Below are 25,241 nucleotides of genomic sequence, written 5' to 3'. Positions count from 1 at the left end.
CAGTCTGCAAAAGCATTTAAGCTACATCTGAAAGATCACAAATCATGCTAACCTAGCTAGCGCCCCACTTGCACATGATTAGATTCTCACACATGGGGGGTATCCTGCGAAGCCCCCTTTTATGTCAACACACGCTGAGGACTCACTGAGCACAAAGCCAAAGCAAATTGCTAACCGCCGTCGCAGTAACGTTGAACTTTGTTTGAGGAACGTAGCTTTTGTTGAGCACAAACAACTCATGTGTTTCATTTACACAGATGACACACGATGGGACTGAGCACTAAAAACTCACCATTTACACAAACTTCATCCTCTTAAGTGGGCCTTCTTCTCATCGAGTGGGAGACAACACTGACTGCTTGTTGCACACACACACACACACACGCAGAAAAGAACAAGAAGCTCACGAGTTGCAAAGACGTCAAGCCAGAAGTTGCCTGCGGATATGTAGCATTTGATGCTCACACATACAAACACACACAGCAGATAACGACCCCTCCCCCGATCAACTGAGCCCAAACACACTACCTTGCCACATCAACAAATAGAAAAACAAACATATAAACCCCCCCCCCCTGCCACACACACACACATGCAAATACATGCACTCCTCTGGGATTTTCTTCACACACACACACACACCTCCCTGCCACCTCACAGCTGCAGTGGTTGCCACGGTGACAGCCCATGACAACACATGTAATTGAATCCAGTTGATTTGTTGTGACTTAAAAGTCAATTACGTTGAACATTGGAATTTCAATCAAATAAATGAAACAAGCAAGCAACATAATAAATGAAACAAACAAAAGAGACAGAAAACCTTGTGAACATAAAATGGATTCGGTCTCTTTTGGCAAAAATTGCTCTTAAAAAAACAGGTCTACATATGCCCTATTTATACCCATTCGTGAATGTACCCATCATTCATGTGTCCATCAAGGGTTTCCACTACATGTAATGGATCGTGGCGGGGCGTCAGTAAAATCCACCACTCCTTGGAAATTAGTTTTTTTTTTTTTATGAGAAAACAATGTTCATTCATTCATTCATTTTCTACCGCTTATCCTCACGAGGGTCGCGGGGGTGCTGGAGCCTATCCCAGCTGTCTTGGGGCGAGAGGCGGGGTACACCCTGGACTGGTGGCCAGCCAATCACAGGGCACATATAGACAAACAACCATTCACACTCACATTCATACCTATGGACAATTTGGAGTGGCCAATTAACCTAGCATGTTTTTGGAATGTGGGAGGAAACCGGAGTACCCGGAGAAAACCCACGCATGCACAGGGAGAACATCACGTCACCCACGACACAAACAAGCGAAGTTGTCGCTGTGAGGACTCGCTTGGAGAAATTTTGCTACCAAGCACCGACATCCGAGACGTCCTTGATTCCATCAAAAAGAGGCTGATTTGCTCGGACGGTCGCCTCACTCTCGTTGAGTCCGTGAACCTCTGAACTTCAGCCAAAAACAGATTGTCTCCTTTGTCACGGAGAACGCAGCCCTGCATGAGTCGGTCAAGTCTCTCACCAACAGAGTTTGGCAACTCTTCCAAGAGACTAAATCCATGACGGAGACAATCCAAGACCTCCAGGCCTGGAGCACGTGGGACAATCTTGTCTTTGTGGGAATTCCGGAGAAATCTGGGCCTTTAGGCTCAAACTCCCAGCTGATGTCAATGAAAACATCCCATCCACTGCTTTCACAGCCTGGGAGCCAAAAAGCCAAACAAGGCTGAGATCCATCGTGTCAAAACTCAAACATTTTAAAAGGAAGCCACACTTGCTCTCGCATTGACTACGTTTCAACAAGTAGCTCAATCTTATCAGACATATGAAATATTCACATACACCCAATCACCATTAGTGACTACGCCCAGTCGCTATCTTTTTCACTAACCAAACTAGAAGTGCACCTACTAAGTGCTGGACATTTAATACCTCATTAGTTAAAGATCAAGATTTCCTAAAATACTTGGAGAGAGTGGACAAAGTTTTTAGGCTTTAATGATCGACCAGAAACCTCAGCTGGGAGACAGCAAAAGTAGTCATTTGTGGGTAAACTATTCATCGGTCCTATTCATCCGACAAGAAAAAGAAAGAAACATTATTGGAAGTAGAATTGGAGAAAAAAATCTAACTCCTTGAAACTGCTTATGCTGACTCCCAAGATCAGAACACCCAGAGGGAGTAACCTCACAAAATGTCAATTAGATTTCAAAGAAATTACTGATATGAAAATTCAGTTCTGACTGCAGAGATTGCAGAGGAAAAAAAACTCAGGCGGTAATATCACTCACCTCCTGGAGGAAATTAATTTGTCTTTAGGGACTTTTATAAAAATGTATATGCACCTCAGACTGACCCATCTCAACACCATAGAATTACCCAAATTAAACGAAGAACGGGTGACAATAATTTAGAAACCACATTCCTCCAATTAGATACTGAAAAAGCATTTGAAAGAGTAAACTGGAAAAACCATACAAATATTTGGCTTTGATTTAGAACACGGATCTAAATATTATTACTAATATTAATCACCCAAAGGCTTCAATAATCAGACCACCTCTCCAGAATTGACTTGACAAAGAGGTACTACTATTACTACTATTAGGTATTAGGTACTACTATTACTCCGTCCCTTAGTGTTTGCTGTATTCATTGAACCTCTTGCAGCTGCAATTTGACAACATGTAAATATTAAAGGGATCCACACAGCAAAATGTCATCATGAGATAAGCTGATTATGTATTACTCTTCATTCCCCATGTCACAAATCTATCTCACTCAACAATTTTAGCACCTTCATGAACGTCAAATATCGGCCAAACTCTTGCTGAAGCCAGAAGCAGTGTGCTCTCGCCGGGAAACATCCATTCATGTCGGACACGCTGTGCGTCCGCAGAGGTGGAGTGAAGTACTCGAAGTACACAGTACTCACTGTCTGGAACACGGTAGTCCCGCAAAAAACATGTCATGACCAAATTTCCACTACCGATGTTGTGCCAAGGTTGTCTGCAGTTTGTAAACGCGGCGCCCTCACATCAGGCTTCTGAGCTCCATGGCACCACCGGTGCCGATGACAAAGTGTGTCCGACAATGAGTGCTTGGGCAGGCGAGGTGGACGCAGCGCCCTCACGTCTCGGTTCTCCTGAGCTCCACGGCACCAGCGGTGTTTCTGACAAAGTGTGTCCAACAATGAGTGGCTACTCTTTGAGTTCCTACACGATAGAGGTCTAGAGGTCTCCAGCCAGTAGATCATGAGCTACCAGTAGCTCCTAACCACTCTTCAATTAGCTCCCCAAAGACTTGATTCATTTATTATCAACTCACTAAAAAAATACCCAATAAATTACATTAAAGTGTTTTTTGCAGTAGTCAAGAAGTTTGGGAAGGTTGGGAGTCTGACCAATCACAGCCGTCACAGACGGCTTTGGCTAGAAGCACAAATCCAAGGAAATACAAAAAAATACAAAAATAGGTGCAGATTCTGCAAAATCTAGAAAGTTTTCCGAGTGGTTTATTGTATGTAGCTGCTCTATAGGAGTCCACAACTCAATACAAAGGGTCAAAAAATGAGCATAATAGGTTCCCTTTAAAGTTTATTCATGTGTTTGTGGTTCAAGCCCCTGAAAACAACCCTAATGTTGACATTATTACCGACAGTAAGGACAAAAGTATGCATGCTAAGTAATGACTGTTGCCATGGAGACAAACATCACTTCAGACTAATTAAAAGCACTCTTTTAAAAAGTTCAAAGGTTACAATTAAGGCGTGTCAAGTGGTCCTGAAGCAACGTTTTCACGCAGCAGAAGGTGGACATCAACACACACACATACACACACATACACACACACACACACACACATACATACAACAGCTGCTGCTTAAACACCTCAGATGACCTTCATGTAGGGGGGGTCAAGACACTCCGTTCATGAGACGAGATGATAAATTGCGTCTCCGCGAATGAGACTAGATTTTGACATTACTTTTAAGAAAAATACAATTAAAAATATTAATATTAATTAATATTTGCCATCTACACCCTTGTGCACGGCTGTGTGTATCCTACCGACGTTGCCTCCACAACCGAGACAAACGGACAGACAAAAGATCTTGCACCGTCCATGCCATTGTTCTATGGACCAAACGTACCAAGGTGATGAAACCAATGGTCAGAGGGAAGGAAAACAGACAAGCATGCACATGGCAATATTTGGAGGCTGGCAAAATGATCCATTGTGATTCATTCATTTATTAGCGTCCATTAGACGTTTTCTGAAGGACAAATCTTGTCACATTTTAATTGTGCGAGATCTTGTGACACTCCACCCTCTGTCATTCCAACTGTAGATTACATTTCTACCGTGTGTCGCCAAGTGGGTCACACATACACACATACACACATACGCACATATGCACATACACACATAGGCACCATGTTGTTTCCATTTAAAGGCGTGTAAAGATGAAAACTATTTTATCCCGACTTACACAAAACAGATGAATGCAATTTCATTGAGAGTCTACCACAAAAGACGAAAAAAGTGAACACACCCTTTCAAATTAAAAGTTTGGGAGTTGAACATTTTAGTTTATGGGACAAAAACAAACAGTTTCCCTCTCAAACGGTCCAAACAGATGCAAGCCAGTCTCTCCTCATATAAGATATATATTTATATATATGTACTGTATATATGTTGCATTGCAATAGTATGAGAGTGATTAGCATGGTTAGCGCCCAGCTGCTAAAGCTCAACGAAGGGGACTTGATGACATGATTCACCTTGTGTTGACGACAAAAACAAGAAGATTACTGGTTTCTTCTTTACTTCCCTCCTCTCTGCTTCTAATGGTGTCGCTGGAATCCAAACAGCTCCGCACGGAGGAGGGGGCTCATGTTTCATCACATACTCTACATGAGTTAAATGCCTGAGAGGCTCCCGCCTGCTTCGCTGCTACCCTCTGTGTGTGTATGTGTGTGTATGTGAGTGTGTACGTGTGTGTGTGTGTGAAAAGATTCTGGGATTTCCAAAATGGATTTGTCCCGCATGGGGCTGCTCCCATAAGCCCCCACTGTGCAGAGAGATGGAGGACAAAAATAGAAGCTGGGAGAGCGCTGCATTTACTTTTTATTTGCTCTCTCTAGCACCGCATCTCACTTTGGACTTTTTGGTGGTTTGTGTGACGCTGGTGTTATAAAGCAATGCCAGGTGATCTGTTGGAAGAGCAATCATCAATTGGAGCTTGACGAGGTGCGATGAGAGCAGCCATGTTGTTTATTACAATGGCTTCCCATTGAAAAGAATGGAAATAGAACTCTTCCGCTTCCACCATAAAAGTTCAATGAAGTCCATATTAACATTTGAAAGTGGAATACAAGTGTAAAAAGAAGTGAAGCTGTGTAAATAGATAAAAGATTGCTACCATGTGAGTAAGCGTATGGTGATGCTTTGAATGAGAGTTCTCTTATTTCAAATCACTTCCTGTATATGGCCACTAGGCGAGTCTAATAAGTGGCAGTACAAACAACGAGAAAGTAAAGATGGCGTGACCACGCCCAAACACGCATGTTTACACAAAGGGAGGTTGATTGTGGCTTGTGATATTTTAAGAGTGAAAGACTGAGCGTGCTTGGTGTCAAATCACACTGACCTTTGACCCACTTGCAGTTCACCGCTCGGGCCCAGGAAGAGCTTTATGACGACACAGCAACTTTTTAAACAACCGCCACTAAACTTGCATGCACACATTCTCACTTTTCACTGTACACTTTTCTCCACTTTTGTGAGATGTCTCAGCTTTAAAGCAACAAAAGCTTGCACACAATTAGACTCATGTTCAGGATGTTTAGCCTTCTTGTGTGTCTGTGTGTGTGTGTGCGCGTAGGATGTGGCACACAGGTGTCAGGCACGTGTGGAAACAGGATGTCTGGAAAAATAGCAAGAGTGGACTGAGAAGGTGGACGACTCAGGACGCAGACATCCTGTGGACATCAAGGGACGCTACCATGCTAAAACACACATGAGCCAAACATTCCCAATCCAAATAAGCATTAGCACAGCCTGCTAAGCGGTTAACTTAATCTTCGGTACGTGACAAAAAATTAAATAAATACATAAATAATTTATATTAGGAAAGCAGGAAGTGAACAAATGTAACAGTTAGTGATTGTAAAAGTACCAGATGGAGGCGTAGGATTTAATAAGCTTTGCTTCTTCCTACTCCTTTTGGACATGTGGAACTGGGAACTGATAATGGGATGCACTCAATTGTAATCTGATGCATGTTCAAATGAAATAAAACCATAACTTATCTGAGCTGAACAGAAAAGATGAGCGTCACTTCTTCATGACCCGATAAGACGTGCAAAAAGAGGAAGCCATCTCCTTTAGATGGCTGAGGAGGCCCTCTCCTCACTCTTGATGAGATTACTGAGAAGATGTGAATATACCAGGAAGGACTAAACAAGCTGAGAGAACGAGAAGAACCACTGCATGAAATATTCACCACTGACTAAAGTAGTGGGAGACCCACAAGAAGTTGGAAACTAGAAAAGTCAAAGTAAATCTCTGGACCCCCCATGCTGGTAGTAGTTCCGACTTCCATCGACAACAACAGGCTAGCATGGTTCTAAGGATGTTTCTAGCATGTTTCTCTGAATCCCAATTCTTATCCCTCATCTTACCTGAGGTTTGCAGGTTCACGAGAATCAAGTGGTGTCCCAATTCTACTCAGTGCTTCTCAAATAGTGGGGCGGGCCCCCTGGGAGAGGGCGTGGTGAACTGTCAGGGGTTGCGGGGCGCGAGAGGCAGGGAATACTTTCAATGTTAGTGCAGACCTGCCAACATGTACACATTTATAGTACTCAATTTTTCTTTTAAATAAAGTCTCTCCATTTTGTTGCATTTTCACTGGTTTCAGTTTCAAGTTCAGTCTGTAAAGTTGAGGTAAATAAAATATAATCAGTTTCTCTAGAATTTCAGACGGGAGGGGGATGAAAACATTTCTTTCCCTTAGGGGGGAATGACAGAAAAGAATCGAGAAACACTGCAATTGTCAGAGGAGTATTTTATATGGGAGGAGTTGCTTGATTATGCAAGTCGCTGTAAGCACTTTGTTTGATGACGTCCTGAAGGTGAGCCAACTCAACGCTATTTTCCAAACAATTCCACGGCCAGATGAAACTGCAGCGTGGACCTGAGTTTGACACGTGTGGCACTTCTGCCGACTAAAGTCAGCTACTCTACTCTACTGCACCGCCTGGCATTCCAGTAGCGTTGGAAAGCTAGTCTTGGTTTAGCCATTCCCTTTACTTGCCAGGTGAGCCATCAGGTAAATGCAATGACAAAATGGAAAATTAATAGGACTTTGTATTTTTTATTAATATTATATTATTGATTCTCTTTATAAAGTATTTCCATATATATTCCCTTTTCATTTTGGCACCTCCAATAAGAACACAAGGTTGGTCTTTGAAGTCATTTCCAAGTTTTTCAGTAAAACTGTAACTCCAAAATATTAACACATACAGCACACATACCATACACATTATACACAGCAATATTACCCAATATTTATATATTGGTAAGGTAAACATTATATGTACAGATAGCATAGCTGCAATCTACAAGATAGACCAGTTATAGATTAGATAGATTAGTAGCATTGTTACACAATTTTGACATTTGTAAAATTGCATGACTAGAAATGTAATTTAATACCTCATTCACCTCATTCATACTCTACTCCAAATATTCAAAAAGTTAAAAAAGAGCTGATTTTATACCGTAAAATAGTGCCTTTGATCTCCATTGCTTTAAAGGGGATCCATGTCTGTTAAAAGCGGACATTTTAAAAAGATAAATTGCATTTATTATCAATCTCCTATACGACACTAAAGTTGGGTTCACAGCTAGCGAACGGCACAACACCGCAAGTCCTTCTAAGCGCTTAGGAGTGTGACCAACCACAGCCAAGTGGGCGTGCCTGGAGGCGGGCTACGGGTGGAATTAAAACAGACCGTTTTCACAGGAAGCACAAAATCCTAAGAAATACAGCTGAATAGGTGCAGATTCTGGAAGAACTAGAAAAGCTTTCTGTGCTGGTTGTCGTGTTGTCACTGCTTAATAGGCGTCCACAACTCAATACAAAGGGATGAAAAATTAGCATACTATGTCCCCTTTAAGATTTTAGATTCATCACAGGCATTAATGTGCTATTTTTGACATTCCTAATACATAAAATGTCAAATTATTGGTTCTGTGCCGCGTGGACAACAAAATATTTCCAACATCCAACTGGAGGAACAGGAAGTAGAGTCAGCAGAAGACGAGTAGCAATTTTTCTGCTTCATATCCGCCAAAATGCGACATTAGAGGTCTTAAATGTGTCGACCTACTAAAGGCTAAGCTCCACCCAGCAACAGCGCCACCAGTTAGACAACCTTCTGTCATGTCCATCAATCTTTCATGAGGTCTCCAACACATTCTAACACAACTAACACATTGGGCCCTACCCACTTCCCCACTGGAGAGGTCTCTCGCCGCACATCGTCTGGCATGTCCTCTCCTCCTCCTCCTGTCCTCCTTGTGTCCTCCATCTGACCTCCTGAGACTGGTCTGCATGGACACGACTAGACCACATCACCTCGGCCCATATGAGAGAGGATGGACATGGCAGCCAAGCAAACTAAATGCTAGGAAGATTAGCGAGCTTAAATATCAAGAAAAGTCCGATACCAACTGTGACACTTTTGCCAGTCAGCTGATGAACTTGCTACGTCTGGATTGGCTGAAAGGCAAATACTTCATCTCTTGTTTTCTTTGGCCAGCCTCGTCCTCCTACTTTTGTCTTTTCTTAATTCTCTCTCTCTTCAACCTCCATTCTCTGCTGATGCCGCCTCACCGTCTCCTTTTATGGACCGACTCGTCTCTCTCCTCCAAGTCCTCCTTTAGTCGCTACTCTGTTGCTCAACGAAAGTATTGGGACACCTCCAGGGAGCAAAAAGCTACAACACATTCAATTGGTTATTGGATGAGGTCATGTTCCAAAAGCAAAGTAAGGGTCTCTTTAGGGTGGGACTGGTCCGTGACCGCTCCGAGGCAGACGTTCTGGCTGTGGAGGGTCGTCCATACATGCTAATAACAATACATTATATTTAGCTGTATTTGTATCGCCAAGGCTTCTATTTACAAACGGCCGGTGGAGGTGGGCCTTCTACTTCACGACGACTACTTCACTCAAATCTATAAAAATGTTAAGAAACAACTTCACTCGGGAAGCAAAGTACTATAATCCAATCACCTAAAGTGTAATGAAGGCATGAAGTATGTGTGTGTGTGTGTGTGTGTGATGCGTTCTTGCTAAACAAAGCTGACACTCCACCGACTCTCCAACAGAACTTCATGAAGGCCATGAATTGTTATAATAATTATAATAATTGTTATAAGTGTGTTACAATGTGCAAACAAGTCAGCTGTGGTATGTGCATATGAGATGTGTCAAAAGCAGTCGTCTACCGTAGTTGAAACAACAAGTGCATAGATATCCCATGATGTGTTTGTGAGGGAGGGGGAACAGGTATTCCCAAATCTAAAGAAATTAAAATCTGATTTGGGCTAGAAAATGAATAAACAGATGCCTGGAAAACACTCAGACTGAGTGAGCGTTATGTTGTCACTAAGTGAAACGTACGCTTTGCAGACTGACTAAAATATAAACGTATCATTTGGAGGTTGACACGAAACAATCTAGTGAGGCCGTGACACCGAGCTCACGTTCCAGCACAATTAGCTTCACCCAAACTGAAAGCTCTGAGGCCTTTGTATGGAAGGCGGCCTGCCAAAATGAAGCTAAACTAATCCAGATTAGCGTTTGGTCAGGCTGGTAATTGACCACCAGACCATGGTAATTGGAAGTTTGTATCAAGGTGGATGTGACTGACTCCTTTGCTACTTTTAAGCTTGAATTCAAGTTGCTGGGACAAGTCCAGAAAGTACCGCCCTGTCATGTAAAAATGCAGCATCATTAGTTTTACCCACACATAGTGTTTGCCAAAGATAGCAAACACTCCACTGAGAGAAAGAAGGAACGGGCCAATATTCACCCTTGTTCCTGCCCTTTCCAAGGACAAGCACCACAATTGTGTCTCAATTGGTGCACTTGCATACTTACACTAAGTCCTCTGAGTGTATAAGTGTGTTCCCACTGAGAAGTACAGCAAAATGTAGTACACGGACATAGAACCCAAGAGTGTGCAGTGATGGACCCTCAGTACAATCCATTTGGCTTTGCCAAAAAAAAGCAGGAAAAACAATGAAAAGTCCCACATTGGGGCTGATCCATTTGGCTTAGAAACCAGTTTTTGTACCTGACTTGTGCTGATGCTAACCTGGCTGACTAGATGTCTGTGTATTAATTGCATCAACCAACCATTGTGATGTACATAAATACACATCTTTGGATATTGTCATATTACTCATATTGCTCATTTGTACCAAAGACTTATAGAGTACTTTTTTCCCTCCTCACTGGGTTGCGGGGGTAGGCTGGAGCCTATCCCAGCTGACTTCAGGCGAGAGGCGGGGTATGCCAGCCAATCGCAGGGCACATATAGACAAACAAACATTCACACTCTCATTCATACCCAATTCAGTTAGACTTCCCAATGAAGCTAACAATTTCATGATTTTGGAAGGTGGGGGGAAACCGGCACTGCGTCCCATGCAACCCACCACCACCGCTTCAAAAAATCCTAGGCGAAAGCCTAATAGCTGTATTTTATGATTGATTGATGTGGTAGTTTGTCAAATTGTGAAAGAAGATTCAAAGACGATTGGAAGCAAAAGCTTGAGGAAAGTCCTTGTTTTCATCTGGACTTTGTTTAAAATGCGTGACCCCCTTTTGTCACAGTGATCTGCGTTTCGTTATGTCCTGATCGGAGGCGTACCCCTTGTGAGTAACGACACGTCTCCCCAGGACAATGGAGGATGAATTTGGTGTAGAGCCTGTTCATGGCCAACACTGGTTCAACTCCAGATCCGTTCACCACAGTGGAAGTGGGCCAAGAGTGATGAGTGGGGGGCACAGGTGGTGGGATGCTGACAGACGAGCAGAGAGCCGAGTGCCGACGAGAACACTATTGGCTTAGAAAGAAAGAATGTCGCTACTCGCTGCCGAATGAGTGATGACTAACAAGTCTTTTTTCTTTTTCCCGGTGAGACCACAAAATGTCAAAAAGGATTGAAATCGTCACGCTAACAAAACATTATTTAAATGGCGGCTGACGTCCGATTCATTGTTGATTGGCTGACCCGGCGCAAGTGTCCGCTTGGAGCAGCCAACAAGGTCAGGTCGTAAAATTAGGAAACGTTAACAACTGTAAGTACTTACACGTGTGTACAATGTTGACATCATTGACGGTGAATGTCACATGACGTTAACATGTCACCCTCACACTTCTATTTGTAGCAACACACTGCTTGTGTGTTTGTCTCACACACACACACACACACACACACACACACACACACACACACACACACACACACACACACACACACACACACACACACACACACACATTGTACTCATTTGTTACTGCAAAGTCCAGAGGAAGGAAGAAAGGAAGTTAGGGAAGGAACAATAATGATGGTGACATTGAGGTCTCATATTCGTTTCATTTTGTGACGAGCGGGACGGTGGCTTCAGCAACACCAGAAAGGAAAGAAGCAGCCTGACCGTGTGCAGAGTCAATTAGCAGTTAGTTACCTCATTAAGAAAGTCATTAGCAGAGCGTTCAGAGTGCCAACATCAGCGTTATGTCAGCAACAACAATAATCATCCTCATTAAAACGCAAGACTTTGACAATTCATGGTTCATTTTCATATTTCTATCACGCTGACGCCAAATAAGGTCCAAGCTACAGTACCTCACAAAAGTGAGTACAACACATAGAATGTCAATGTTTGTGTTTGAAGGAGGAAGAAACATTTGGAGGTGAAATCCAGAACTTGCATTCTTTAGTCTCTAGACATGAAGATGAAGATTAGTCGCTTTCAAAACACAGAATGGTATAAAGTACATATTACTATGCAGTTTCTAATCCTTCAATTATTGTTTAAAATGGTAATGGTAATGGTAATGGTTTTATTTCATTTGAACATGCATCAGATTACAATTGAGTGCATCCCATAATCAGTTCCCAGTTCCACATGTCCAAAAGGAGTAGGAAGAAGCTTTACTGGGCATGCCCCATTGACTATTCTGGTTGATTATAGCGGCGCATGTCGATAGAAGATTGGAATATTCCTTTCCATGTATACCATTGCTTTCGGATAGGTCATTCGGAAAGATTTGATTCTGAAAGAGAAAAACTCCTCATGTAAACGTGGCTTGTGACTACATCTTCCTCATCACAAGCACGGCCATTACAGCTGACATATTATTAGACCCAAGTTATTTTCCATAACCATATTCAATTTCACAAATTTATGTTTGTAACAGAAGCTTCTTTTTTTTTAATCGAATCAGAAGCTAAAAAATCTGGATCAGGTTTGTGGTCCTCACAAGATAAAGTGGCCATACATGTGTGTGTGTGTCCTTCATGCACAGCTGAGGCTCGAACAATCAGCGCCACTGTCCTCAGCAGGAATGCATGACTGAATACTGTTGGTGTGTGTGTGAGGACGTCATTGATTAGTTGAAGTGTAATTTAAACTTGATGTTGTCATGAAGTTAGACTGGCAGTTAAGACTTATTATTGTTTAGACTAAAGGTTCACTTCATGCTAGGGATGATCCCCAACATTTGTGTAGGTGTCCATTGGCCTCTAAAAGGGACACTCACCCGCAGAGAAGAAGATGGCTGTTGTTAGCATCTGTACGTATGCATGCACATGTGTGCTATTTGATGTGACATACAATGAATGGCTAGTGTGTGTGTTAAAGAGGTAGTCATAGATACCAACACACTGGCAACTCACAAGTACAAAGAGAGCTGTGTGCCTCCTTTATCTCTCTCTCACACACACACACACACACGCACACACATGCACACACGCACACAATGATGTGTGATGTCATGTCTTTGAGCCAATCCATGATCCACAAGTAGACATCTGTTCCACAGTACAAGTGACACTTTGCATTGCTGGGACTTCATAATAAAAGAAGAACAAATGAAGGAATGAACGCGTGTGATGCCAGCAAAGATGGCCACCAACCTTCATTCATTGGACTCCACTACATCATCACATAGTTCTATGCTGATGTACATCACCATGGCAGCCGTTTAGACCACTTTCACAATAAGGACCATGTAGACCACAGGTCCCCGACCACTGGACCGCAGACCAAAGGAACAATAACGTGGAAGTGGAAGAATACTCGCAACACTAAAGGACAACAGAACAAAACTTAGTGGACTTTTCTCCCTTCACCGTCTCCCAATGCTGAAGGACACTTTTCAGAATGCATCAAAGAAAACGAATGTGACGGTGAAAAGTAAACTGAAATTAGTGGGCGTGTCATGAGACACTCAATTTAGGCCAGACGACACACAAGATTGGATATACAAGAACGTTGCTCTTAAGAAAGGTACAATGAAAAGTTGTTGTCTTTGGGCGAGAGGCGGGGTCCACCCTGGCCTGGTGGCCAGCCAATCACAGGGCACATATAGACAAACAACCATTCACACTCACATTCATGCCTATGGACAATTTGGAGTGGCCAATTAACCTAGCATGTTTTTAGAATGTGGGAGGAAACCGGAGTACCCGGAGAAAACCCACGCATGCACGGGGAGAACATGCAAACTCCACATAGAGATGGCCGTGGGTGGAATTGAACTTGGGTCTCCTAGCTGTGAGGCCTGCACACTAACCACTCGTCCGCCGTGCAGCCCATGACAATATTTTAATATGACAATTTCTTTTGTACTATGGTTCACTCTTCTGTACTGCTGTGTGCATGCTAGCAGCCCCGCCTCCACCCACCGAGACAAAGAGCCTCCATGACTGACAAAAGGGCTCGCTTCGTTCATGCCGTTGTTCTATGGAGCAAACCAATTCACAGAGTGAATCCTCTGCTGGCCCCTTTGTGAAGGCGGGAAACAAACATGCAGGCACACAGCAATATATTAAAAATGATGAAGTTCCTATGAGACACTTTTTGTGAATGAGAAATCCCGTTTTAATGACACGAGATCTTGTGACAGCCCGATAAATTTGACATTAGGGTTGGGCTTGCAATGATAAGAAAATGACTTACACCGCTATAAATGATAATGACAGATCTCTTGTCATGGATTTGGGAGTACTACTACTACTACTGTGAGTACTGTACAAAGTAATAGTATTTTGGTACACTTTCCTGAGAGCACTTTTATAATCCAGTTTATTTTTATTCAATTACTGTAGGTGTTGGCAGCAAACGTTTTGTTTTCATTTGATGAGGAAGCTCTCATTGTTGCCGCCCCCCCCCCCCCACACACACACACAGGAAGGACACACTTCCATCCCCCCCCCAGAAAGCTGCCCCCAATGACTGAATGAATGAAAACACACTGCTCTTATTGCTGGAACCTTCCACAAGTGGCATCAAGAGTCGCCCATCATTCCCACTTTTATGAGCATTGCTGTGGCTTACACACGTCCTGCCTTTCCTTGTGGGACACACACACACACGCACACACACACACACACACACACACACACAGATGTTGGCCTGGCCTGAAGCGAGGCATCTGTTGCTGGTCGTCAGTGAGCACATTCCTCGTCTACAAACACACACTCAAAGTACAAAAATATACAAAATCATTCCTTTGCACACGCACACACACACACACACACACATTCCTCCATCCTAAAACAGAAGCCGTCTCCTTGGTTGAGCTTCAATACTACACAGTTGGTCCCAGTGTGTGTCTAACCAAGCATCCTTTGTGGGCCATCAAACAGCCCGTGACTGTGAATGTCACACGGCACATCAGGCGTGTAGATCAGGCGTGTAGATCAGGCGTGTAGATCAGGCGTGTAGATCAGGCGTTTAGATCAGGCGTTTAGATCAGGCGTTTAGATCAGGCGTTCATCCGGCTGAGAGTCACGTCTCCTTTCTGACCGCAAACTTCGACGGGACAACACGTGACACCAATGATGTTGGTCGTGTGTACGCGTGATAACAGCTGATGGCTCAACCAAGCAGAGAACACCTCTTCCCTCCGCTAGACGTCACAAGGGAATGATGGGAAGTGGGAGTCCAGAAGGGCCGGTGTCATGTGACCTACGGGTCCAAGCCAGTTGTCGATTTTGTGTGGAGTTTTTTCTGCCCAACTTGTGACTTTTGGTGCACACAGTTGGCTTTTCGGACTCTACGGTTGCTGACACAGCAAAAAAATCGGAGAAATCTGATTTGCTGATAAAAACCCGAAGCGTATGAAAGGTGAAGAGAAAGGCTGGAAATCGTCAACAAAGAAGACATTTAGTTGCCAAATCATGTGGTCTTTTCACGCCATGTCAACCTCTCTCTCTTGTTACCCGCGGCAACAGCTGGTTGCTAAGCAAGGATCTAATAAACATCTTTATTCATGCCCCAACAGTCGCATCTTTGTAATAAATAAACACAATTTATTTAAATGACTGCAGAATAAAGTCAACCCTCAGTTGACAATCAACCCTTGTTCAAACACGTCGTCCTACGTTCTGTCTTGGTTCAGGACCAGGCAGCATGGCTGGTTCTGGTCCAAATCAACAGCAGGGTCTGCCCTGGACTGGTGGCCAGCCAATCACAGGGCACATATAGACAAACAACCATTCACACTCACATTCATACCTATGGACAATTTGGAGTGGCCAATTAACTTTGCATGTTTTTGGAATGTGGGAGGAAACCGAAGTACCTGGAGAAAACCCACGCATGCACGGGGAGAACATGCAAACTCCACACAGAGATGCCCAAGCAGAGATTGGAACACAAGTCTTCCCGATCTCCTGACTGTGCGGCCTACATGCTAACCACTCGGCCATCGTGTGGCCCAAGTTTAAAACCACATCTTATAAACGTCATCAGTTCTACCAACAGAATACAACAAATACTACAAGTAATATTACACTTTCTTCTTCCATGTTTACCTGTGAGAGCGTACTGAATAGCAACCTGTCCGCTCATTGGCGGGTCAATGAGACTGATTGGTCCTCATGTGAGCGAGAGAGATGAAAAGTTGACTTGCTAATATTTTATAATTCAACTCAGGACATGTTTTATATAGATATATATTTTCTTTTTTAATAAAAGTGGATTTGTGAATGGCGTATAGAAGGGTTTAGATTCTGTTCCACAGACGGCGCTAATGCACACCAAAGCTGCTTGCCAAACACCAATAAACAACAGAAGAAGAAGAACACACCCTGACAACTTTCCGTTTGAGCGGGTACAAGATACCTCAATCGGATTGGGAAAAGGAGTATTCCACCGCTGGGAATCCGATTATATGTTCATTGGGATTGGCACCTTTCTTTGGGAATGAGGTGTATACAAAGGTTACATTCTTTCCGTTTGAGCAAACAAACCGAATGCAATTGGAATATTTGGCTCCATGTAAACGTTGATACTGACTGGCTTTCTAGCCAAGGCAGCCGAAGATCTTTTATTCTTAGATTTTTATCAGATTTTTATTCACAAGGTGGCGGCTGCTAGCAGGCCGACTATTGCTGTGTCTCAAATGAAATACTTGCATCGGTACACTTTAATAAGTATACTGTGTACACAGTGTACTTGTTCCTTAGTGTGTAAATGTTGACAGTGTAGTACTATTCCAAATTTATTCCTATCATTGTACACCTACTTGACATGACAATCACAATATTTACTTATTTTGTCCTTTTTAGTCGTGAACGGCAACCACTCGATGGAGCATTGTCGGCAAAATCTGGAACCCCCATAAAAAATATTTGCCAGTGTCTGCCAGCTGAAAGCATTAAGGGCTTGTTTTGTGTGGCTGTGAATGTGTCAGGTGCAGCGCCTGTGTGTGGACGTGTATTGACGTGCGTTCAATACTCGGGGTGTTGAGACACCTCACTCTTGAGACGACACCATGCACGAGATTGGGTCCACAAGAACGAGTGGAGACGGTTCACTGATTCTTGGTCACGACAATGTCAGAAAGGGAACACTGGCCAGTTTGGCCCAGTTCAGCCTCGAAATATAAATATAAAATATAAATAAATGTACAGAGGAAATCATTAGAATAGACGGTGTGGACATTGAAAGGGTGAAGGAAAATTCAAAATTGCGGATATAGTTCATCTTCAAACAGCTAAAATAATGCATAAGGCTAAAAATAAGCAATTAGCTAAAAATGTCATCCAATACTTCTCTACAAGAGAGGAGAAATATGATCTCAGGGAAGAAGTACATTTGAAACACTTCTATGCTAGGACTACGTTATGCTAGCCATAGCATTTCAGTATGTGGAATCAAACTATGGAATGGATTGAGTAAGGAAATCAAACAATGCACAACGATGAGCCAATTCAAGAAACAATACAAGCAGTTGATGTTTGCTAAATACAAGGATGAAGAGTCTTGAATCAGTCATGATGTGCTATATATATCACTATATTGACACTTACTATGGTACCCATTATGGCATTGGATGCTCATATCACAGAGTACTTCGGTACGCGGTACATTATTAAAAAAAAAAAAACCCTAAACTGTACTATGGAAAGCAGGAAGTGAACAAATGTAACAGTTAGTGATTGTAAAAGTACCAGATGGAGGGGTAGGATTTAATAAGCTTTGCTTCTTCCTACTCCTTTTGGACATGTGGAACTGGGAACTGATTATGGGATGCACTCAATTGGAATCTGATGCATGTTCAAATGAAATAAAACCATTACCATTACCATTACCAAAAAAATTCACCCCTCCATGGTGAGGGGGGGCAGTGGTGTGTGTGTGTCTGGGGGGGCAACAGACATCAGCAGCCTAACAGCGTGTGGGTAAAAGCTGTTGAGTCATATTGTTGTGCTCCTGATGCTCCTGATGCTCCTGATGCTCTGGCTTGAGGGGAGGTGCATCAGATTAGTTATGCAGATTAGTTATGAAGTCAGTGATATCATTTTAGGCGGCTTCAGTAACGTGCAGTGGAAAATGGTAACGGTGTTATGCTGACAGTAAAAGTAATTAGTTAGATTACGTTACTGAAAAAAGTAAGAGCATTATTCCTATCATTGATCTTCACTGCTAGTAGTGCAGTAGCTCGTCTATGACAGCAGTATGACAAAAATGTTTGATTTTAATATTGTTTTAGTCACACTTTTATCTCTTTGCTTTGCATGTATGTGTGTGTGTGTGTGTGTGTGTCTTCCTGCAGATCCATAATCTCCTAATCTAATCAGATCATTCTGAATTGACACAGGCCCTGCTTGTCCGTCTTATTTAGCATCTGACTGAACTTAGCTTGTCTCAAGGTCTTGTCTGGTCTTTCAAGGTACTTTTGGGGGGAATTGTACCACATGTTTGTGTAATTGTAATAAGGCTATAAGAGCGATGCTATCATGTCAGTAGGTCTGTCACGATAATAGATTTATCGGATTTAGGATTTATCAAAGGCTAAAAAAAACAGGTTGGTAATTATGAGTCCTGGATAAATTGACATAGTTTATGCGCGTCTGCTCCATCTCTCTGGTACACAGGCTGGATGACATGAGGCTTCGCTGGGCATGTGCCTGTACGCATTGGCTAAATGAACACAAAAGAGAGTAAGCATCTTCTCTTTGTGGAGGTGGGGGCAACACGGAATGCTAGCAGTTAGCGAGCAGACGTGAACGTGAATGAGGACACAAAGGCGATAGTTGAATGCCACAGTTCCAGCGTGGATGTGCAGCACAGCCTTCCCTAAGAGATGTCTTTTGTGACCCCCCCGAGCTGCCGTAGCTTGTGCAGTGAAGTTGCACCGTCTTGTATTCAAACACGTTATGACGCAAAAGGATGGCTAGCATCTAAACCCACCTAATCCGTGTGGTTGGTCATATCCGTTATCCGGGCTGCAGCTATGGAATATTTTAGTAAGCGACTATTCTATGCATTTTAACCGGATATCATCCCATATATCAGATATATATATAGATATATCAGAACGGCTTTTTTCAGGCCCATAAATCCCGTATCAGTCTGGCTCTAGCAGGAAGGCCAGAACTGAATGCGGTCCTACGGACTTGCTTGCCTGGTTGTGAGAGCCAACTAAACAAGTGTAACGTGAGACTCCTGGGACAAGGCGGACTGTGGAGTCGAGTTGGGGCAGCGGTCACATGATGCTATTGATAAGCCAACTGAAGGCGAGCGTCGACTCTGATTGGGTCCTTGTTGGGCTTAAGATGGGAAAACGATGAAATAATGGAGCATCCTTTTTGTGCCCCAACAAAGACCGGAAAGCATCATCAGTGTGTGTGTGGGGGGGGGGGGGGGGGGGGGGGGGGGTCCCCAACCATCCATCTTCATCAACACGTCAGCTTTGAGCAGGAAGACACCACAACTTTCTCCTGACATTCAAAGTGATGGGACAAAAGGACCAAATACGTAATCCTTTTTTTCTTTCCGCAGAGACAACGTAACGTTCAACCCGACAACTTCTTCTTCTCAGGAGATTCTTTTGTTTGGACGACTTTCCCACAGTCTGAACTTGTTTGTTGCTCCATGGACAGGGAGGGAGGTCTCCATTGGTACAGGAGGCAGTGACCGGATGAATGCTCAAAATGGTGGACTCAAGTATTCCATTTGAGACGCCACCGAGGTTCTGTCCTCTGGAGGACACGGCAGCCGGGAGTGGAAATCCTGATTTTGTGTGTAGGCGGGACCAGATTGATGACATCATATCATAATCAATTCATGAAAGTCAAGAAAGGACAACAATGGAGGACATGTTTTTATGGAAGTGACCATTCCCTGTCTATCCATCAACACGCCGTCTAGTACCGCCCCTTTTAAGGCTGCCAAAGAGTGACAGTTATTTTCAACACGAACACCTGTACAAAGTAAATAGTAAACCCCCCCCCGTGCGCCTCAGACACTGGAACGCCTTGCCGCACCCGTCTGACACGGCGACAGGTTTATTTCCATATGTAAAAACGCCACCTGGCAGATCTCCAAACCACCAACCGTCTTTCCCGACAGGATGGTTGGGGTGCGGCGTTGCTCCACGGCGAGCGGCAGAGCCTGAAGAAGACTGTGTCCCTGCCTGATCCCACGTCATGTGACTGATCCAGGTCCACTTTGCTCCAACATTCCTACAGCTGAGATGTTCACTTCCTGCTGTGTCCAACTTTCCGTGAACAGATGGCGAGGTGGCGTGGCGAGGGTTCTGCCTCCGTGACACGTCGTTGCTCACAGGACCACAAATCATGAGCTTCCTGGCAGGCCGGCGGCCCACCGGACTCTGCGCCACTTCCAGCTCGTCAAACAGGGCGCCAAAGGTCTGACGCGCCAGAAGACGTCAGCGGCAAACGGGCCAGAGCGCTGTCGTTAACATTCCCGCCGCAACGATGAAGGAACTCTGAGGAAGATTCCAGAGAGAAAGACACAGATGGAATTCATCGCCCACCTCCTTCTCTGACCTACTGGTACCAGCGCCAGAACGCTTTCAAGCGTCAGCAGGGAACCTCAGCACTAACATTGCTGACGCAGCATCAGGGCATCCATCACGCGCTTCCCGACCTTCGTACATCAGGCAAAGACTTTCAGAGCTTGGACGTGTGGAGGACACCCGGCGGTGATAGCTGGCGACTTGATGGGTATGGCGTGGAGATGGGCATCTCATCGAGTGGTCTTCTTTCAGATGATTGATTACACCACAGCCCTCATTTCTGCTTCATTCGCTTCATACAAACTATTGCTCCCCTCCAGCCCCCCTCTAGGCCGCCTCCAGGCCCCCTCCAGCGGTGCCAAGTGCCAGAGAGTGAAGACAAGGAACGTCTGAGTCCTGCAATGATGCAATCTAACAGCAATACCGACCACGTCTCCAAACGTGCCTCCCTGCTGCCCCAAGGATGACATCACCACCCTCACCAAAACCCTGCAACATCCAAGACCCCAAAAGTCACACCAAATGATAATGATGACATTGCTAATGTATAAAATCTGTTTTATTTTTACTTTTTAGACTAATTTTACCACCTGGATGGCTACTTTTTATGTCCGTGAATAAAATGGCCATTCATTAAATACAAAAATACAAAAACTTGTGGTTAAGGAAGACGTACTTCCTGATCCAATTCCAACTGCTTTATTAACGAGCCTAACGACTTCCACACGCACACACACAGCCGCGCTAGCACGCACTGCTAAACTAAGCTAAGTCAGACAACATCCACCAGGCTTGCTGACGAGTACGTTTTTTGGCCGACTTATCTGGTGTTTCCAGTAGCCGCTTTGACATGTTTGGTTTGGGTGGGTGGGTGGGCTAACGTGGGGGGGGGTTCATGTTTGTGAAGAAATGCCGTAAAAATATTTCCTAATATGTCAATTCCATGAGATTCTCATTTAACAGTAGATTCTGTTCTTCATTCCGGAGGAGGCGGAAGGAACGCCGTTAACAATGTTAATTAGGATAATGTTGATGAAAGTTTTAATTAATGTTAATGAAGATGATGAAAGTATTGATTAGGATAATGATGATGAGGATGATGAAAGTATTGATTAGGATAATGTTGATGAAGATGATGAAAGTATTGATTAGGATAATGTTGATGAAGATGATGAAAGTATTAATTAGGATAATGATGATGAGAATAAGGAGAACCTTAACTAGGATGCTGCTGATGAGGATGGAGTCGTATGAATGGTTTTGGTTTAGTGTCTAACCCCGGGTGCCCTTTCTGATGCAACCCTGGCCAGGAATCGAACCTGTATCATTGCACCACCAGGATAGAATGATGAGAATAACGAGCTGGATGAGGAGGATGTCATGGTGTATAATAAAGATGAGGATGAGGAGGATGTCATGGTGCATAATAAAGATGAGGATGAGGAGGATGTCATGGTGCATAATAAAGATGAGGATGAGGAGGATGTCATGGTGCATAATAAAGATGAGGATGAGGAGGATGTCATGGTGCATAATAAAGATGAGGATGAGGAGGATGTCATGGTGCATAATAAAGATGAGGATGAGGAGGATGTCATGGTGTATAATAAAGATGAGGATGAGGAGGATGTCATGGTGTATAATAAAGATGAGGATGAGGAGGATGTCATGGTGTATAGTAAAGATGAGGATGAGGAGGACGTCATGGTGTATAATAAAGATGAGGATGAGGAGAACGTCATGGTGTATAATAAAGATGAGGATGAGGAGGACGTCATGGTGTATAATAAAGATGAGGATGAGGAGGACGTCATGGTGTATAGTAAAGATGAGGATGAGGAGGACGTCATGGTGTATAGTAAAGATGAGGATGAGGAGGACGTCATGGTGTATAATAAAGATGAGGATGAGGAGAATGTCATGGTGTATAATAAAGATGAGGATGAGGAGGACGTCATGGTGTATAATAAAGATGAGGATGAGGAGGACGTCATGGTGTATAATAAAGATGAGGATGAGGAGGACGTCATGGTGTATAGTAAAGATGAGGATGAGGAGGACGTCATGGTGTATAATAAAGATGAGGATGAGGAGGATGTCATGGTGTATAATAAAGATGAGGATGAGGAGGACGTCATGGTGTATAATAAAGATGAGGATGAGGAGGACGTCATGGTGTATAATAAAGATGAGGATGAGGAGGACGTCATGGTGTATAATAAAGATGAGAATGAGGAGGACGTCATGGTGTATAGTAAAGATGAGGATGAGGAGGACGTCATGGTGTATAATAAAGATGAGGATGAGGAGGACGTCATGGTGTATAGTAAAGATGAGGATGAGGAGGACGTCATGGTGTATAATAAAGATGAGGATGAGAAGGACGTCATGGTGTATAGTAAAGATGAGGATGAGGAGGACGTCATGGTGTATAATAAAGATGAGGATGAGGACGTCATGGTGTATAATAAAGATGAGGATGAGGAGGATGTCATGGTGTATAATAAAGATGAGGATGATGTTGTGACGAGATGAAGGTTTCGCTCCAGTTTGGTAGTAAGGTTAGAGGTGAGAGGTCAAGGGTCAAGGGTCTGTCACTCAGGCGGATCCAAGATGGCAGCCAGACAAGAATGTGTGAGCATTCTAAGGCACCGCAGGAAGGAAGAGAGGGAATGACGTCTCTATGGCAACAGGCGGGGTGAAGTCATCAGGACGCCAACATGGACGCCGTTGTTGAAGTAGTGTTGATGAGGTCAGGAAGATAAAAAAGATCACAATGAAGCTGACTGGCCACCTGACCATTAAGCCCCGCCCCCACTTCGGGACAGATGATGCGTAGAAATGAAGAAAATAGGTCAGTCTGCGGGATGCTGGAAGCTCAGTAAGTAAATAATGCAGTGGGTCACGTGACCTCATTTCCACGGCTTGTTTATATGGCCGCAGAAATAAAGAAGGAAGATGCTGGAATGTGTGTCATCCCCCCCCATTCCCATTCCCACCGCCACGTTTCCTCTCAGCTTCAGGAATCAGCTGATGTTTTGGTGAGGAAGGAGACGGCTGCAGCTGAAATATGACACGACGCTCCGCCGCACGCCGACAGCCATGTGACGTAGCCGCTGGAGGAAGAAGTGCTTGATGGGAAAATCAATACGGACGCCGCCTGCCGGGATAATGCGAGAGACGCCGCAACATGATGGAGGTCTTCACGAGGAAGCAGCGGGAGAGGACTTTCCAGGAGGGACGTTATTTCATTCACCTTGGAGATTGGAACATTCCTTTCATGCACTTTTGCTGCTTGTTTGCTTCTAGAAGAAATTCAGGTACCATTGGGCCCGTGTACCAAAAAATCATACAAAATACGTTTAAATCTGAATAGAAAGTAACTAGAAACCTTAGAGAGACTTCCCAGCATGAAACAGTCGTGATTTAACACGAATAAGTGAGACTGTGTGTAGAAGTGCCATCATGAATAAGTAATACTAGAGGACCACAACACATCCCACAGGGCATCCTTAACCTGTGTGATGCTATTTAGGTCAAAAGCTTCCACTAATGAGGTCAGCTCAAACCCAAATGTTTTTTAAATAACACAAAAACTGACATTTCCTAACTTGATAAGACGGAGAGGCTGGTGTTGTCCCATGCTGACATACTGGCACCATCCAAACCATCTGGGCACACTGGAGTACACAATCAAAGTCAACCATACTTGGCACCACATGTTGGTGTCCGACGTTAGCAAGAAGTGCACAAAAACTTCTGTATGCTGAAAAGTTCGTGTTATTCAAAACGGCCAATGTAGTCCAAATGTTGCTCCGTTTCACTAGAAGGTCTTCTCCACCCAAGCACCACCAACAACTTCAACTTGACCCTTCACCTCTGAGCAACCACCGACTGGCAGCCGGCTGAGCAGACAGACGAACCACCGAGCTCGGCGGGCGAATTCGGCCACTCACCTTCGGATAACTCCAACTCCAGCTCGGCCAGTTTGGCCCGAACCTCGACGGGTATCGGCACCGGGTCCCTGTCCGCCATTCCGCCGTCGTCGGGCGCTTTAAATGTGTTTGCGGAGCCTCTTTGGTCGTCTTTTGTCCCCGTCAAATCCTCACGAAAAGATCCACAAAAAAGTGTCGGAACCTCGCAGCTCAAGTGCTGCAGCAGCGCTGCTCGGTGGCCTTCTGAAACCGTCAAGTTCATACCGACGTAATGCAGCTTCTTCCGGTGATGCGCCTAACAAAATAAGAGGGCCGCTTACAAAAACACCCCACTGCGGCCACGCTGTGACCAACGTGCAGATATAGATGACCATGCGCTTTCCGGCCGCTAACCTTAAACGCCCTACGTCATTTTATCATATACAACTAGTATCTGCTTGGCTAGTCTAAATGGCACAAGTGTACATATCAAGTACTGTACAACATATTGCATGTACTTTGTTTCAGATCAAACATTACAAAAACTGATTTGTTAGTGCTTATAGTGTCTGGAAAAAATCTTGCCGTTTTCGTCATGTTCGTGATGTGTTTACAAGTTTAAATAGATGTTTAGTCTCTGGTTCCCCCTGGTGGATGTCTGAGGTAAAGCCACCTTTGTAGCCAAAGATGGACCATGACGCCCCCTCGCGGTGGAGGGTAGTGATTAAGG

At 44.0% G+C, this 25,241-nt stretch overlaps 1 protein-coding gene across 9 annotated transcripts in view; it reads right to left on the bottom strand.

Moving 5' to 3' along the window:
• Nucleotides 1-24,873, bottom strand: part of LOC131138112 (disco-interacting protein 2 homolog C) — a 51,258-nt gene extending 26,385 nt beyond the window's left edge. For 5 of the 9 annotated variants that reach the window (XM_058086793.1, XM_058087036.1, XM_058086946.1 and 2 more), the window contains exon 1: nt 24,554-24,872. In XM_058086793.1, coding sequence (XP_057942776.1) covers nt 24,554-24,794 — 241 coding nt within the window. In that variant the 5' untranslated portion in view covers nt 24,795-24,872. Of the gene's footprint in view, nt 1-24,553 lie in introns of all 9 variants that reach the window. The other 4 variants (XM_058086871.1, XM_058087444.1, XM_058087278.1 and 1 more) reach the window with 2 other exon arrangements.
• Between the last annotated feature and the right edge of the window lie 368 nt (nt 24,874-25,241).

The sequence above is a fragment of the Doryrhamphus excisus genome, chromosome 1, assembly GCF_030265055.1.
Source record: "Doryrhamphus excisus isolate RoL2022-K1 chromosome 1, RoL_Dexc_1.0, whole genome shotgun sequence".
Lineage (NCBI taxonomy): Eukaryota > Metazoa > Chordata > Actinopteri > Syngnathiformes > Syngnathidae > Doryrhamphus > Doryrhamphus excisus.
The sequence above is the reverse complement of the archived record's forward strand: the minus strand, read 5'-3'. Positions and strand labels throughout refer to the sequence as shown.